Below are 16949 nucleotides of genomic sequence, written 5' to 3'. Positions count from 1 at the left end.
ATATGAAAATGTGTTGTCGAGAGTCATAATTCAGAATCGGTTTATTCTTAAACGACCTCAACTTGAGTTTTCAAGACAAGTTAAAATGTAAAAAATACGATAACAGTCCATGTTCATCTTTAAAATTTTATATTAGATTTATTGAATTCTCATTGATAGGATCTCAAGTATGAGGATCAATAGAAAGTTGGATGATATAATACTGGATAAAAGAAAAATGAGTTTCATTGTTACGAAGAATAGAAAAACAGTGACAGCCTATTACACTTCCTTTATAATAAATAAATAAAAAAGCTGTCACCGCCTCTGGATTCATCACCTCTCTTCTATTAGTTTCTCTGCTTCTTTTCCTCTTATGTTGTTGCTCTTTTTCTAGCTTCGTCTAGCNTCAATTCTTGTAATCACATTGTTTTATGTCACCATGAAATAACACACATTAGATGTTCAAAACTCACAGAGATTGATAACTAATAGAAAATATAGTAATTTATATTATAATTATGTGCAAGATGGAAGATGAAATTGTTTTAACAAATACAATTTAAAGGCAACATTTGAAATACCAATAAAAAAATATTATTTTACTCACAAAGCTAGCTATTAGAGACGGATTATAAAAGCAAAATAAATTACAAATCTAAAACTTTGTTGTTGACTGCATATATTCAATCTTNCTGCCGTCTAGCTTTTTCTTGCATTCGTTGTTCTTCTTAATTAAAAAAAAAAAAAAAAACACACACACACACACACATAGTGCGTGTGAAACAAAACGTATTTAAATTGAAATTTTGAATTTCCTGACTTACGGGAACAAAATATTAACTTTAATTTTTTTTTCAAGATTTCTACTAATATTATTTTTGTTAATTCATACTATTATGAGATAAAATCTCTAATCTAAGATTTAAAAATTAATCTGTTATGCACAAAATCCTCTAGCGACTTAAAGCTAATAGAGGATTTTTATTTTACAACACAATTGTCGAAAATTGTACATTTGAATGGCATTGTTGCTCATATTTTTGCTACCAATTATGCATGTAAATTGCTGTTTTATAATTCAATATATGTATATATATATAAAGAAATTCTTGTTTTATATACATGTGCTCACCATGTCGGGACGACGGTGTAAAAAATATTTCATCTTATAGGCGGCCATAAACTTTAAAAGGCTATTTATTTAAGTATTTTTTTTTATTCGACGGGGATGATTGCTTTCTCATCTCTACCTGGATAATTCTACATACAGCTAGCCATGTCCATGCAGCTCGAATATCAAATTTTCTAACAATATTAATTTCTAAAATTTAATCATCTAATTATGATTTTTAAATTTCTAGCTAGCTAGAATATATTACCCTTAATATATAACGTGCGAGCTAGTACATTCTATTACAATTTCTCAACAAAATCATATTTCTACACATCTATATTAATTTAGTTCACTAACTTGTACTTTTTCAATTTTGGTATTTTTTTCAATGCTGATATGGTACTAGAAAATGACGACGTGACACCGGAAAAGGCTAACGAAAAAAATAACGTTACCTCATAAAATTCCCTCGTATGAAATAAATGATACAATCAACAAATAATATAATAACCTGTCGATGTTAAACATTTTTATAAAAATTAACTTAGGAAAAAACATTAATTCAATAATAATAAAATAAATTAATACCTGACAATTCTCGAGAAGAAATTTTGGGCACGGTCGACCGAGAAGAAATTTAACTAACACAAAATGTGGTGGAAAAAACGAAGCGAAACGAGAAAAAAAATTTGGGCAAAAGAATAAAAGCCGAAATGTTTCGAAAGGCTCGGAAATTTTGGGAGAAGAAAGGCCGAAATATTTCGAAAGGTTTCGGCTAGGATAGTTGCTGGAATTTTCGAGAATTGCAGCTAGGGATTTCGAAAATTTAGTGTAGGGAATGCTAGGCTTTGATGTGGTATTTATAGTGGAGGAGTATGGGGCTAAGTATGACATCTAAATCATGCTCAAAATTNAAACTATAATTCTAAAATACTGATGTCGAGCACCCTGAAATCGTGGAGCAAAACGAAGTCTAATATTTCTAACATAAAAACTAAAAAATAGAAAAATATTCCCTCTCACATAGAATCACTCAATGCTTGTATGAAATCCATAAATCTAAAAAATAAATCAGACATTCATATTAATAAAGACCGAGATTTTTCATCTTCTACCGTCTACATACACAAAACCGAGAGACGTAACATAACCTCACTTAGATGCATAATATTAAAAATAGAATATAAAATATTAATACATCAGCGATATTAAGTTTTATTCTTAATTAATGAAAGAAAAATCAAAATAATTGTATGATTATGTTCCCAAATAGAAATTTGAATGTCACAATATAAATATCAATTATTCTTCTACTATCTTAAAATAATAATAATAATATTCTTCTTATTATAAACCATAAATCTCAAGGATTTCGAAAAATTAAAATATGTATTAAAACTTCCAACTATAATATTAATTAGTTTAGGGAAAAATTATATAAGCATATCCATAATTATTTATTTCGAATTAAAATCAAAATTTTAATCTTTAATATGTATCCATTGAAAAAATAGAATAATCATATACAGAAATCCATGAAAATGAAAAGGAAAACATGTGTTTATCCTAGTCATGGATTTTTAAAAATTCACTTGTGATTTTTTTATTAAATATTTGACTCGTTTATTTGGATTTCGGGAGGGAAAAAAAACTTATTTTAGAAAAAACTTATCATTAACTTTGATCTTGAACTGCAAGTGCTCGAAGCAATTATTTCTTTACAAATGCAACCAAACGACAACCTTAAATAAATAGACGTGCACATAAATAAAACAAAATAATATAATTATCAACAAAACATCAATATATGATCACACCTATTATATAAATATGGCCATAGCATGTAAATTGTGTAAATCATAAATACAACACTAACATCAAAGTAACATGTTAATCACCTCTTAAACTACACGTATCATCTTAGTCTAAAGTTACCCCTGCTTTTAATCCAATATTTCCACATACTATCCACACAAATCCATACAAAAAACANCTCCTTGCTCATTTTCGAGAATATGGTGGCTAAATTATGGGATTTGCTTCCAATTTACTTGTGGTTTATTCTTGCTTGTGATTGTATCTTTAGGCACCACAATCTTTATGCACAATAATTAGTGGATTTTCGAAAATTGCTAGGTCCATGCATTGATTCCTCTAGCCTTGGATGGTCTCTACCAAATCTTGTATATCCCCTTGCATATTTTCGAAATATGCATGCCTTATTGTAGGTATTTTTGACTTGATAACATAGATTTCCAACAAATAATTATTTTCCCATATGCATATTTTATTTAATACAATAATCAAATCTTACAAATTTCCTTATAGTTATTAACTGCATGAAAAAAAGTCGGTTCTTACACTGGGTATTCCCAAATGGATGAATGGTATATGACTGATTTTGTGGTAATCTTCTCCTTCTCTTCTCAACCGCTCCATGAAGTTTCTGGGCATTTCGCAAATCTACAGGTTTGTGATGGAAGCCATGAAAATTATTCCTTGTGGAATCATCTTCAATTTCCGACAATTACAGATTTCGAGTTCAGAAAGATTTGGCATTGCCCCTTCTGCCACTCTCCATTCCTCTAAATTCCTCAATCCCAAAAGTGTAAGACTCTTGAGCTGAGGAAATCCTTTACTCCCACAAACCATTTCAGTTCCATCAAATGCATTCCAGGACAACCAAAGACTTCGTAGCGCCGGAAGATATTGTAGTGTTTCCATCGGATCATCCAGAATTCTACTATAGAAAAGGGTCAAAGTGTGAAGACCCGAAATCTTGCAACGAAAAAAAAAATTTATATATGTCATAGGAAATTTCAGCTAATTTTGGCACAACATTTTTTTGTTCCATACAATCATAATCTTGAAAATTTGAATAATCATTGTCCCTTCATTATTGACCATTTATCACCATGTGCAATATGGAAGTGCACCAATCTTGGAAGAGATTCATGCAGCAAAAATCACTCTCCATTTGCACTTAAAGAAAACCAAAATCACTCATGAATATCGGATGTGTATCTTGAATCAAGAAGTGGCCACGTTCATTCGGGAGAGAAAAGTGCAATCATCACTTTGATTGAGCAATCAGCGACATTCTTGGAGTGATACGGGCTTACCTTTATAGTTGGTTATTCAAGCCTATATAAGAAGCAAACTCCCTCCCCATAACTTCAAGAATTCAAAATTTAGCATTTGCAGCAGTCTAGACGAAGCTCTACCGGAACAAGACGAAGCTCTACCGCAACCTTGTTCGAACGAAGTTCTTTTGGCACATCCTCCTAGCGTTTTAATCCAAACGAAATCAGTAAGTGGGCTTTTGCTATGTATTTCTTTGTAATTTAAACTTTGTATAAGTATTTCATGATATACTTGTATGTGTGTCAAACCACTTTCGAAAATGCTATTATATATTTCATAAAATCTCGATCGATGTACGATATGTTTCCTCTTATTTCCGATGTTCTTTGATTCTGCTGAGTTCATTCAAAAATTCCGATAAGTGTTGTTCGATACATCTGATTCCGTGGTGCACTGTTATGATTCGAGTGGGATATGGAACGACGATTGTAAATTATATGGCCCCCATCAGTGGGTATAAAACTGTGTTCCGGCCCCCATCAGTGGGTATAAAACTGTGTTTTGGCCCTCATCAGTGGGTATAAAACTGTGTTTCGGCCCCCATCAGTGGGTATAAAACTGTGTTTTGGCCTCACCCCTTAGAGGACTAACATATTGGGGACAATTTGACCATGGATAACGAGATGAATAACAGTGTTTTCGTTTGTTCTAATTCGTTCTGTTCTGAATGTCCGATAATCTCTGTTTCGCATTTCGATTCTGATTCTGATCTGATATGATATACTACGTTTGAAAATCAGTTTGCAATATGAGTTTTAAATTATATTTATATGTACTTGTGGTAATCGATCGGCCCCCACTTGCTGAGTGTTTCTCAAAACACTCACCCCTTACATCTCTCTCCAGATAAGAACGAAAATCAAGTAGACGACGATGAATAAGACATGCTTCGGGGTTGGTGATGAAGTTTCGAGATATGAAGATTTCTCGCTTAAGTTCTTCCTAAGTTTCGATTCAAGTTGTACAATGCTTCCGCACATTTTATTTCGTTTTGGAATTTATCGCTGTAAGACAAGAATATTTTGAGTTAATGATGAAATAGACTGGTTTTTGGTTTATACTGTACTACGAGGTTTGTAGTTTTCAATTGTGTGGTTGTAAACAACGCCGGTGTCAACTAACCCCGGTCTCGGGGCGTGACACAAAGTATGAAGATTCTGGATTAACGGATGGTCCCAAGTCGGCAATCTCCTCAATCGCCCATCAATTCTCAAAGAATTAAGTGGGCAATGTGTTAACGAATCAATGACAAGTGAACCTTCCTCGGAACTCAAATCCCTCACTTCAATTTCTAATCTTGCCTCTCGCAGCTGATCCTTGAGTTCAGTGATGTGTTCAACAACCACAAACAAGCTTTCTATATCGTAAACATACCCACCAAAACTTCGGAGATTGGTTAATTTTTGGAGATGGTTGGTATCAAAGACCTTACTACTGAACCCAATCAATGTCTCCAATTCCGTTAAGCCATCGAGTCTTAGTCTTATCCCACCATTAATATTCGTTATCTTGAACGGATCCAGAAAGAGATGCCTCAATCGTCCCATCTTATTAATTGAATTTGGTAACGTCATCCTTTGTAGATATCGCAGTTCCATTGATTGTAAACACGGTAGTTTGCAGACAAATTCTGGCAGCTCCGAGACCCCACAATATCTTATACTCAAATGCTTAAGCATCACTAGTTTTCTCACAGCATAAGGTAACTTATTATCCTCAAAATCGCAGTTTACCAATACCAAGACTTTGAGAGATCTGAGCAATGCATTGCTGAATAAATTTTTCCAGATTTTTTTAATATCACAAGGATATGTCATCTGGTTGTTTAGCAATAGAATAGATCGCAAGTTTGCATTTTTAAACCTTGCAACACTACATGCTGCATCGTCATCGACCAAATTGATTGCTAATCTTCGAATTTTTCCTTGAGAATCCTCGAAAAAATTCTCTTCTTTTCCCTTTGACAAACATAGATCTCTCACCAAATCATGAAGGCTGCACGATTTATATCCATCGGTACTCATTTTCACCTGAACCATGCATTTGCTTGCTAGCTCATTTAAATAACGTTCCGCAACATCCCAAAGAGTTTCGTTTCGTCCTTTATCGTCTGATGAAATCAATCCTTCTGCCATCCATATCAAATAAACGTCTTCCACACGTATATCCTTGTCCTCTGGAAAACATCCCAAGTACAGAAAACATAACTTTAGGTAGTAAGGCAATACATCGTAACTCAAGTTTAGTACATGTACAACCCTTTTATCATTGGTGTCAACACCCTTCCCATACTTCAGGTGCGAATCTATATTCTCGAGGACCTTTCTCCACTCACCTGAATTTTGTTGTCCTCGCAATATTCCACCAATAACGGATACCGCTAGGGGTAGACGCCCACATTTGCGTACCAATTCCCTTCCTATAGCTTCAAAATGTTTCGAAATGGCTATAGATGACCCTGTGTGCACAATTGACAAACATAAATCAATCTCCATCTCGTTGACATTAGTATATACACAACAATAAACAAATAATAGGTTCCATAAAAAGATTCATTGGATTGGATCCCTTGAAATGTTTACGTTTTGATCAACCAATGGAATGAAACTAACCTTCAGAATCATGGATGGGAAGAGCTATCTTTTGAAGCAGATCCCAGCTTTCATCCTCCGTCAAGCACTCTAGTTTGTAGACAAATTCTGTGTCTGCAATCATTTGATTTCGAGTGGTCAGCAAAATTTTGGACTTCGATTCTGCTAGCGGAAATGCATTCTTTAAGATATCCCAATGATCGATTTCCCATATATCGTCGAGAACCACCAGACACTTCTTCACTTTCTGTATATCGTATAGTTCTCTCACCAATTCATCTTCCTCAATTCTCGTTACTCGTTCATTGTTTTCTCCTGGGAGAAGTTGCCTCAATATTTCCTGGAAAATAGCTTTTGCTTGAAGTTTCTGCGTAATGCAAACCCAAGCACGAGCTTCAAAACCGAATTTGTGCTGATAAATTTTTCTGGCAAGAGTCGTCTTCCCCAAACTACCCATCCCACATATAGAAAACACTCTATATGGCCTATCATCGTTTTGCATACGTGATACAAGAAGATCTATGTCCTTCTTCATCCCAACGAAGTTCTCTTCAATTCCATGACCGTATGTCTGCCTCAGCAATCGTTGATCGTCATTGCAGTCGAAACTTGACGATCCCTCCCCACTACTTACAGACTCCAATTTTTTGGTGAGTTCAGCCATGCGAGACATAATATCTGCAGTCTCTTTCCCTATCTCGTGAAGAGCCAAACCCTCGCCCAATATGCAAGTGAATCTTTTGAGCCTTTTTTTCAAATTCTTGGCTCCTCTTTTTGATGTAACTTCAACAGCATATTTTTCAAGAACATCCTCAGCCCTTGTTGCCAGATCTATAAGTTCTAAGACCCAGCCACGTACGATGTCAGAGTTGTATATGTCCCGCCGCTTGTCGGCATCCTTCAAGAAACGGCGCATCGCTTGAATATCCCTTCCGACATCCTCAACCTGACCTTCGACACCTGATAAAAACTTCACTTCTTCGATCAACAGGTCGCGCAGCGTTTCCAAAGCCATTGTTGCAGCAGCATCAACCATCTTTTAGCCAAGAATTTTATGGAAGAAGATGTTATATGGCGTCAACTAAATAAATGTTCCTGCCAATTGGCCTATTAGAAATTCAAATCAAATTATAATAATCAGTCAATACTACAGAACATGATCCAAAAGAATCTTTTGTATAAAATACAAGAAAAGGCTAGCTGGCCCATATTTCTTATTTGAAGCTACAACCCGTAAAAGCATATTCAAATTATTATTTTGTAGATAAATATCAAATTAATTTTTAGAATATATATCAAATAATCATATGAAAATGTGTTGTCGAGAGTATTGTGAACCATGTTTTGAACATCACACGCTCATTCCTCAACATGTTTTGAAATATAAACGACCTCAACTTGAATTTTCAAGACAAGTTAAAATGTAAAAAATACGATTACAGTCCATGTTCATCTTTTAAATTTTATATTAGATTTATCGAATCTTCATCGATAGGATTTAAGTACGAGGATCGATAGAAAGTTGGATGATATAATACTGGATACAAGAAAAATGAGTTTCATTGTTACAAAGAATAGAAAAGCAGTGACAACATATTACACTTGCGTATAAAAAAAAAAAAAAAAAACTTCCACCGTCTCCGTATCTATCACCTCTCTTCTATTAATAGTTTCTCTTCTTCTTTTCCTCTTAAGTTATTGCTCTTTTTCTAGCTTCGTCTAGCTTTTTCTTGCATTCGTTGTTTTTCTTAATTTTTATTTAAAAAAAACACACACACACAAACAAACACACATAGTGCGTGTGAAACAAAACGTATTTAAATTGAAATTTTGAATTTCATGACTTACGGTAACAAAATATTAACTTTAATTTTCTTTTCAAGATTTCTACTAATATTATTTTTGTAAATTCAGACTATTATGAGTTAAAATCTCTAATCTAAGATTTAAAATGAATCTGTTCATGCACAAAATCCTCTAGCCACTCAAAGCTAATAGAGGATTTTTATTTTACAACACAGTTATCGAAAAGTGTACATTTGAATGTCATTGTTGCTGATATTTTTGCTACCAATTATGCACGTAAATTCCTGTTTTATAATTCCAAAAAAAAAAAAGAAAAGAAATTCTTGTTTTAGTATACATATCCTCACCATGTCGGGACGACAGTGTAAAAAATATTTCATCTTATAGGGGGCCATAAACTTTAAAAAGCTATTTATTTAAGTATTTTTTTTATTCGACGAGGATAATTGCTTGCTCATCTCTACCTGGATAATTCTACATACAGCTAACCATGTCCATGCAGCTCGAATATCAAAATTTCTAACAATATTAATTTCTAAAATTTAATCATCTAATTACGATTTTTAAATTTCTAGCTAGCTAGAATATATTACCCTTAATATAATAATGTGAGAGCTAGTACCTTCTATTAGAATTTCTCAGCAAAATCATATTTCTACACATCTATAATTAGTTCACTAACATGTACTTTTTCAATTTTGGTATTTTTTCAATATTGATGTGGTACCAGAAATGATTATGTGACACCAGATAAGGCTAACGTCTCAAATTTCATATCAACATTCCCGTGAATATGAAATAAAATTGAAAAAATAGTGTAAGTTGGTGAACTAAAATCGTGAATTGACCGATAAAAATGAAAAACGTGCAATTTATTAGCAAACTGCCCATCTCAATAGTGAATAGTTATAAGCAAACAGATCAGGACAAATATTTTTAGAGCCATCTGTTAGAACAATTTTTCATAATTTATTTTGTTGACAACGAACAATGTTACTACTGCGAAAATTACGGGGATCGACCTGAGAGAAATTTTTCACATCCCTGTGACTAAAGTGAGGGAGAAAACATTTCTTAAAAGAAAGCGTTATAAACGTATCTTGGAATTCATTCACAAACTATCCAAATTTCGAAATAATCTCTCAACACCATCACCAACACTAAAAGAAAAATAGCAGTCCAAATTAAGAAACATTCTCGAATTGTTTTGTTTACGCCCACATCTTTCATTTTTTTTTTTATCACTCGACGATAATTTTTTATTGGCTTGAATTTTGCTAGTTTGACGTGTTAAAAGAAAATTCCAAGTAGAATCACATGCCGAGTATGCAAAATTAAAAGAAGATTGGGCACAATATTGTGGACGAACCCATGCAACAAAAACGACGAATATTTCTCATGCCATGAGTTCATTTCCAACTTTTTTATTCATTTCTTTGATCAGTTTCAATATTACCTTATTACGATCTCCATAAATTCAATTTCACAACCATTTAATGATTATACATATTTAAAATAAACATGTTATTTCGATTAATTTCACCTCCCTAATGGAATTTCCTGGCTCCGTCCTTTCCAAGAAAAATCTAACTCCTAGTCTTTTAGGACAAAAAATGTTACATGTTTCCAATTATTCCATTAATATTCCTCATGCACACATCATATAAAACATAATTTCAATATTTGGTATTTCATTTGTCTTCTCTCCCGTTAAAATAGTTTTTGTTTTCTGTGCTTAGAGTACTTTTTTTAAGATAACTTTTTTTGTCGTTGGAAAAGTGACTTAAATAATTGGAAATTATTGCTTCATTTGGAAACTATTGAAATTAAATTAATGAAGAACCCTTCACCTTACCATAGATATATATATACAATGTCTATGATTGCGCGAAATAGCCGAAAATGGCCAATGATGGTTTGCGATAGCCATATATAGCCCCAATGATGGATGTACCCTCGACTCTCATGTAAGGGTGTCAATTCGGGTGGATTGGGTCGGGTTGAGCAACAATACTATTCAAAAATTGCTCAACCCGAATCTAACCCGAACTCGAGCCAATCCGAAAACAATCAACCCGAACCCAAACCCGAATAAACTCGAACCAACCCGATTTTGAATTTTTTTTAAAGAAAATTAAATAAAAAATTCAAAAAAAAATAATATTTTAATTTAAACACATAATAACAAATCTCCCTCATATATTTTATTTAAATTTGAAAGTCTAGTTGTAGAAAAATAAAATATATTTACTAAATCAAATAAACAATGGTTTAAAAAATAAAAAATATTCAATATAAATATTAAATTATGAAAATTTATTATATAAATATACAATAAATATTTTTNGAAGCAAATAGAAATGCATCCTGATATTAGTATGGCTATCTATTTATGCAGTACAGTAGGATCTTTGATGATTATACGGTCCGATTTGATTTCATGATGTCCAGCTAAAGACATGTGAATACAAAGACATGATTTTTGGACCTACAAACAACTCGATTTTGCTTATTATCACCAAAATTGAGACATTTTCAATCTAACATTATATTAGAGCTAATTCACGTATTTGATTTTCGTGGATTGTAAAAATTTCAATTATCGTTGTTAGGACCAATGGAATCCGGATATCTCCACACTGGTAGATATTGTCCACTTTGGGTTTTAACCCTCATGGTTTTGCTTTTGGANCTATATTTTTTTTAAAAAAATTTAAAATTTTTGGGTCAACCCAAATTGACCCGAACCCAACCCAATCCAACCCGATTATTTTTTCGAGTCAGCTATCGGATCCAACCCGATCTGACCCGAACCCACCCAAACCTAATTTTTTTCGAGTTGAATCTTGTCGGGTTGGTGGGTCGTGTCTGATTCTGACACTCCTACTCTTATGAGTAATTATCATGTCGTATAAATTATTGTTTCACATTTGTAATAGAAAAAATTATTTTTATATATGATTTGAAAATTGATGACAATATTGAGCTCAAATAATTCATTTCAAAAGGTTATTTCATGTTAGTAGGTATTTTGTGACATGTTTTATACGTGAGATGAGATAATTTTTCTCATATTTAAAAAATAAGTAATTTTTTTTTTGCATATATAGTAATATTTTTTTATGGATGATCCAAATAGGAGATACGTCTCCAAAATTGACTCATGAGACCGTCTCACAAAAATTTTTGTGATTTCATATTATTATTATTATTATTATTATTATTAATAATAGCTAGAGTACCGTATCATAATTTATAATTGTGGTTTAGGCAATCAATACAACCCTTGACCTTAAAATTTTAAAGGAATATATAGAACTAAGTTTATTATTCTGCGTAAATGGTTAATTTTCTTACACTGCTAATTTCACCCTCCACTTTACTATCCTCAACGAAAACAAAATCCAATTTATAAAGAACAATGACTACCACTACATAACATAGAAAAACCAACAGGGGACCAAAAATCCACAGCAGAAGCGGCACAGCAGCGTAGAACAGCCTGTTTCCCACTGCGGCCAGCCAAAAACCCCTCTCCAGCAGCTCGGACACGTACTCTTGCATCGTAGTTTGGCCCAGTCTATCTTCAGAACAGGGGCAGTTGATGAGGAAGTTCACCTGATTCGTGAACCGAATCGAAAGCGAGTGAGACACAAATGAGAATATGAAGACGAGTAGCATCGTCACGAATTTGAGCGACAACATGAACTCGCTGTGGGCTCCGTAGACCGTGTCGTTCAGCGGTTTCTTGATGCTGTATGTGCTGCTGAGGAAGGCGGCGAGTCCCGCGCAGAGCAGGATGGATGTGGTGGCCATTAGTGTAGACCCCATGATCGCGTTGCGGAGGGTTTGGATAGCCAGTATGTTCTTCTTGTCATTGTCCTACATATATATTATGAGAAATTTACGCCAAGTTCTTGTGGGGAAAAACATTCATAACTTTATATATTTGATTTTGTTAAATTTTCTTTTTTCCAAAAGTATTTATTTTTATTTTATTTTTTTATGATTAAACCCGTGATTGCAATGATTTGATGCACACATAGTAAAATGGTAACCCTGAGCTAACGCAACACTGACCTGCAAACGATGTTAATCAAGTAAACAGCGTTGAACAAATCATGTATACCAGACTCGCTCGAAAAAATGTTAGTGGAAGAAATGAAAATCAACAACATTTATTTTTATATTATTTATAAAAACGTATAGTTGGGCAGAAATCAACTTCTTGATGCTGTATGTGCTACAAAGGAATTTGGATCGAAGGTTACAAGATGGGGCGGATATGCGTGAAACCAAAATCAAAATCGGATTTTGCAACTAAGATTCGTTAACCTAAATCCCTTTTACACGCATGGCGCATTTGAGAATAAATGAATACTTCTCCACTTTCTTTTGGAATATTATTTTAAGAAATTGATGATAAATTAAACGCATGAACTTGATATTAATGTAATAACAATAATAAAACCATCCAATTAAATTTAAATTATCTTTGAAATTTGATCGAAAATTTTAATTTCCCGACTTGTTGTTTCACAAAATTTTAACCAATATTATTTTAAAAAAAATTGTCCAAAGTTAGCAACACAAAAAACGTATATAAGAAATATATGCATCGTTCATATTCATAAATAGATAGATATCTTTAAGTATTAGCGTATAACTGCAACCTTGCATGTTCCATTATATCTATAAATTTCCTTCGATAAGTTTCTTAAATCAAAGTCAGTTTTTGTAAATTAACACGGTTGAGATACATCTTCGAATAGATATAAATATACATTGTACATTGAACATCTCCAATGAGTGTTCGAGTTGGTGGAATATGGTAAATGTTTGGTCAGTGGTTGGGAGTTCGACTACCCCTCCCAACACTTTTTCGAACAAGAATGTCGCACATGGTTTAATCAGTGCAGTTTGTCTGGTTAGCGTTGTTTGCAAACTATTGTGTTAGCCTGAGGTTTACCCAATGTGCACGGTCGGAGCCATGTGTTGCTACGCCTGGGCCGTAGCCCGAGTGGCTCGGTATTTTTCCCTATTTTTTATACATAAATTTTTCCAATTTTCCAGTAGCTCGGGGACTATTTTTCAGTACTAACTCAACCCTGACTTAGAAAATTCTATTCTGAGTAGAAATGAAAATCTGGCTCTGTCACTGTCAATATGCACAGGGACAGAGCCAGAAAATGGAGGTTGGGGGCAAAAAAATAAAAAAAAATTAGAGGGGACAAGAGAAAATATTAAGAAGAAATGAAAAAATATAATTATTTTTAAGCTTCTAATCAATAAAATTAAAAAATTGCGGGGACGGTATAAAAAAATACATCGTACAACTATTAAAAAGTGTATATGTCAATATTTCTAACATTTGGTACCAATAATGCAAGTAAAATTAAATTATCTTGTGTACCACCAGTAAACTCACCATGTACCTCCCGTGGACAATGGTGGAACAAAGATTTCATCTTATATGAGGCAATAAATTTTTTTTAAAATATACATACATATTTAATTAAATCTTTTAATCAATGGAGACGATCGCCGCCTCTAAATTCGTTTGGATTATTTAAAATTATTGGTGATTCAACTTCGATTTCACCTCATTTGATATACTAATATATAAGCATACATACAGGATGTGATGAACATCCAATAGGTAAGTGACAGCTCATCGGTGCTCATATAGGTGTGTACAGTAGGTGTGCAGGATATCAAAACTATATATATATAACAATATTGCGAGTACCTTCATGATGGCGGAGACCCAAAATCGTCGGCCACGGGCATTTCTGCCGATGATGGTGGTGAGAGGTTGGGATCGGACCCTATGCCAAAGCCATAGGTGATAACCGACGAAAATCATGAAACCCGATGGCACAATTATTATGTCTAGGTACCAATCTTTCCATTCCATTTCACTAGTTTTTTACTGAAAAAAAAATCGTATTTTTTTCACACACGCTGTGTGTGTTATTGTGTGTAGTTGAATGTGGTGTAATTTAGGTTAATGGGTCGAAATATATAGGAAAAGGAGCATAGCTGCATAGGCTTCTCATATGCATAAAAAGTTAAAAATAAAATAAAACCCACCACGAGGGAATTTTACTAGGTTGTTCAAGATTCAGATGGATGAGGAATCAATAACATTTCTTGCAAGGAATTTGAATATATATATATAGAATTAACAAAAGATAAATTTTTTTGAAGGGATTTCAAGTGTCGCGGATTTGAAAACGAGTGATACATACACAAAAAACAAGAAGATTTAACGAGCATGTTTATTATTAAGATGTCAACAGTTCGCACGACGAGTAGTACTCTTTGATTGCATAAATTCATTATTCGTTTAGCGTATTTGCCTGATAGTTAGATGTGACAATATCGAGATGGACGATTGGCTGAAACATATTAAATTTATCTATTTTCTTATTTTTACTTCACTTTTAGCATGCTCTAATTGGATTCATCATAAAACTAGATACAACAACTAAACCCGGATACTAAAAAAATTGCCAAAAAGTTGCAATTAATTGGAATGTACAAGCTGAAATCAACTTCGGGCAGAATTTTCTTGGTACATTATAGTATATGCCATGGTGCTCATGATCGAACAACTTTTGATTCTGGAACTTAGGTCTTAGAGGAGGATGCTTCGATTTTTCTTCAAAAGTTAATTGGAAATTTTGAATTTAATTTAGGAATTTTTTTAAAAATAAAAAAAAGTTTAAAACTATTATAATATGAAAAATATAGATAGATCTTGAACATTTAAATTTAAATTAATTAAAATATTAATTATCAATGCCTAACTTTTTTCATTTTATATGCTAATGGTTTCGACCTAATAAATTCCCCTAAGAATTAGATTTAAATTCTTTTTGTAAAAAAATAAAAAAATAAAACAAAATAGATATAAATTCCATTAGTGCTTATTCTGCCACTAACGCTGCAGTGTATGTTGACATGAATTAGTGATTGATTGAGGTACAAATGCAATTAAGATTCTTAATTATTAAATGAGAAAAGTATTCCTTGCTAGATGATCGTGTTTATAAGATTCTGTAGGGTTAATAATTTCTTGTAAAATTATAATTATAAATATTTATATTTTTATGTTTCATCTCTAGATTTTAAATTATTATATACCTTATCTATATTTTTTTTTTTTAAAAATATAAGGCCATAATAGATTATACCAATTTTTTTTTTTCTCGTCAAAAGTCCTGAAAAATACTTTTTAAAGAAGAAAACTCCCCTTTATGTTACAATAAAATAATTTTTACAAAACTTATAATTAATTTTGGACCTTAGTCAACTATTTTTTATTTTATTATTATTATTTTTGGTTAGTCAACTTTCATTAATTGCATTTTATGTTTACTATTAATTAGTTCCATACTTGTTACAAAAATTTTGAGTAAGACGAGCTAGTTAGTGATGCTGAGTAAATAAAGTTTAATGTTCACACATCAACCTAATTTGTACGGATCCACATTAATAAGTTTAATAATCAATTAATTTCTTTTAATTAGTTTGGCCTAACTTTGATTATGCATGAAATCACGATATTTCGTCGCTATTACACTTCAATTGATGAATTTGATTTGGACGAATTCATTTGATTTGACGAAATATTTCATATAATATTCATATTAGATGTATTTGAAATCAAACACAATTATAATTGAAATTATTTAATTTGATATAGAATTTTATCCATCCAAATAAATCGATAGATTTGAATCCATCCATCCACATACACCGTCAATGAAAAGTTACTTAAAATTTATGCTACCGCATGAAGTACCGTTTTAATTTGTGGAGAGTAGTTATTTGTTTGGGGTTTTTATTTTATAAATTAGTTAATTAATTAAAATATTAAATGTGAATATTTTGGGGAGTAATGCTACATGTACAACAAAATTTATACAACACAAAAAATTCAATACAAAAATTCTATTTATCAACGTACATCTCATGATAAATTCAATGAAAAATCTCACGGTATAATAACAAAATCTCACGCGATTTAATTGTTGTAAATATCGTTGTAAGATATTTTGATTATAGCTTTAGGATTATTTTATTTTGGTCGTCACTCGCCTTTTTCATAAAATTTATTTCAAATGTGTAGGCCATCGAACATTTGTCTTTCCACTAGTTTCTAAGTTATTTAATATGACTACTTTCAAGGAAGTAGAAAGTTGAACTTGAGACCTAACATTTGTGGGTTCACTTGTTTCCAAGTCATTTATTTAAGTTTTGACTCGAGTGATCATTTTAAGTTCTATCTTAATTTTAAAGTTCCA

At 32.4% G+C, this 16949-nt stretch overlaps 2 protein-coding genes across 2 annotated transcripts; both read right to left on the bottom strand.

Annotated features, from left to right (window-relative positions):
• Positions 1-3559: 3559 nt before the first annotated feature.
• LOC140984625 (probable disease resistance protein At1g58390) lies at positions 3560-7995 on the bottom strand. Its single transcript, XM_073452174.1, has 4 exons — positions 6853-7995; positions 6271-6698; positions 5363-6198; positions 3560-3836 (listed from the first exon to the last, which is right to left on the bottom strand). The coding sequence occupies exons 1-4, from the start codon at positions 7865-7867 to the stop codon at positions 3560-3562; spliced, it is 2556 nt and encodes an 851-aa protein (XP_073308275.1). The 5' UTR covers positions 7868-7995.
• Positions 7996-11950: 3955 nt separating this feature from the next.
• Positions 11951-14657, bottom strand: LOC140985144 (uncharacterized). The gene is made up of 2 exons (XM_073452905.1): positions 14387-14657; positions 11951-12519 (listed from the first exon to the last, which is right to left on the bottom strand). The coding sequence occupies exons 1-2, from the start codon at positions 14552-14554 to the stop codon at positions 11965-11967; spliced, it is 723 nt and encodes a 240-aa protein (XP_073309006.1). The 5' UTR covers positions 14555-14657; the 3' UTR covers positions 11951-11964.
• Between the last annotated feature and the right edge of the window lie 2292 nt (positions 14658-16949).

This window comes from Primulina huaijiensis, chromosome 9, assembly GCF_012295235.1.
Source record: "Primulina huaijiensis isolate GDHJ02 chromosome 9, ASM1229523v2, whole genome shotgun sequence".
Lineage (NCBI taxonomy): Eukaryota > Viridiplantae > Streptophyta > Magnoliopsida > Lamiales > Gesneriaceae > Primulina > Primulina huaijiensis.
The sequence above is the reverse complement of the archived record's forward strand: the minus strand, read 5'-3'. Positions and strand labels throughout refer to the sequence as shown.

What these genes read in the sequence shown, in the direction of transcription:
- LOC140984625 (XM_073452174.1), bottom strand. Translation starts at nt 7,867, where the DNA reads ATGGTTGATGCTGCTGCAACAATGGCTTTGGAAACGCTGCGCGACCTG. An exon ending in TCCCATCCATGATTCTGAAG is followed by an intron (nt 6,699 to 6,852) that starts GTTAGTTTCATT and finishes TTGTGCACACAG; the next exon opens with GGTCATCTATAGCCATTTCG. An exon ending in CAAGCAAATGCATGGTTCAG is followed by an intron (nt 6,199 to 6,270) that starts GTGAAAATGAGT and finishes TGTTTGTCAAAG; the next exon opens with GGAAAAGAAGAGAATTTTTT.
- LOC140985144 (XM_073452905.1), bottom strand. Translation starts at nt 14,554, where the DNA reads ATGGAATGGAAAGATTGGTACCTAGACATAATAATTGTGCCATCGGGT. An exon ending in GGGTCTCCGCCATCATGAAG is followed by an intron (nt 12,520 to 14,386) that starts GTACTCGCAATA and finishes ATATATATGTAG; the next exon opens with GACAATGACAAGAAGAACAT.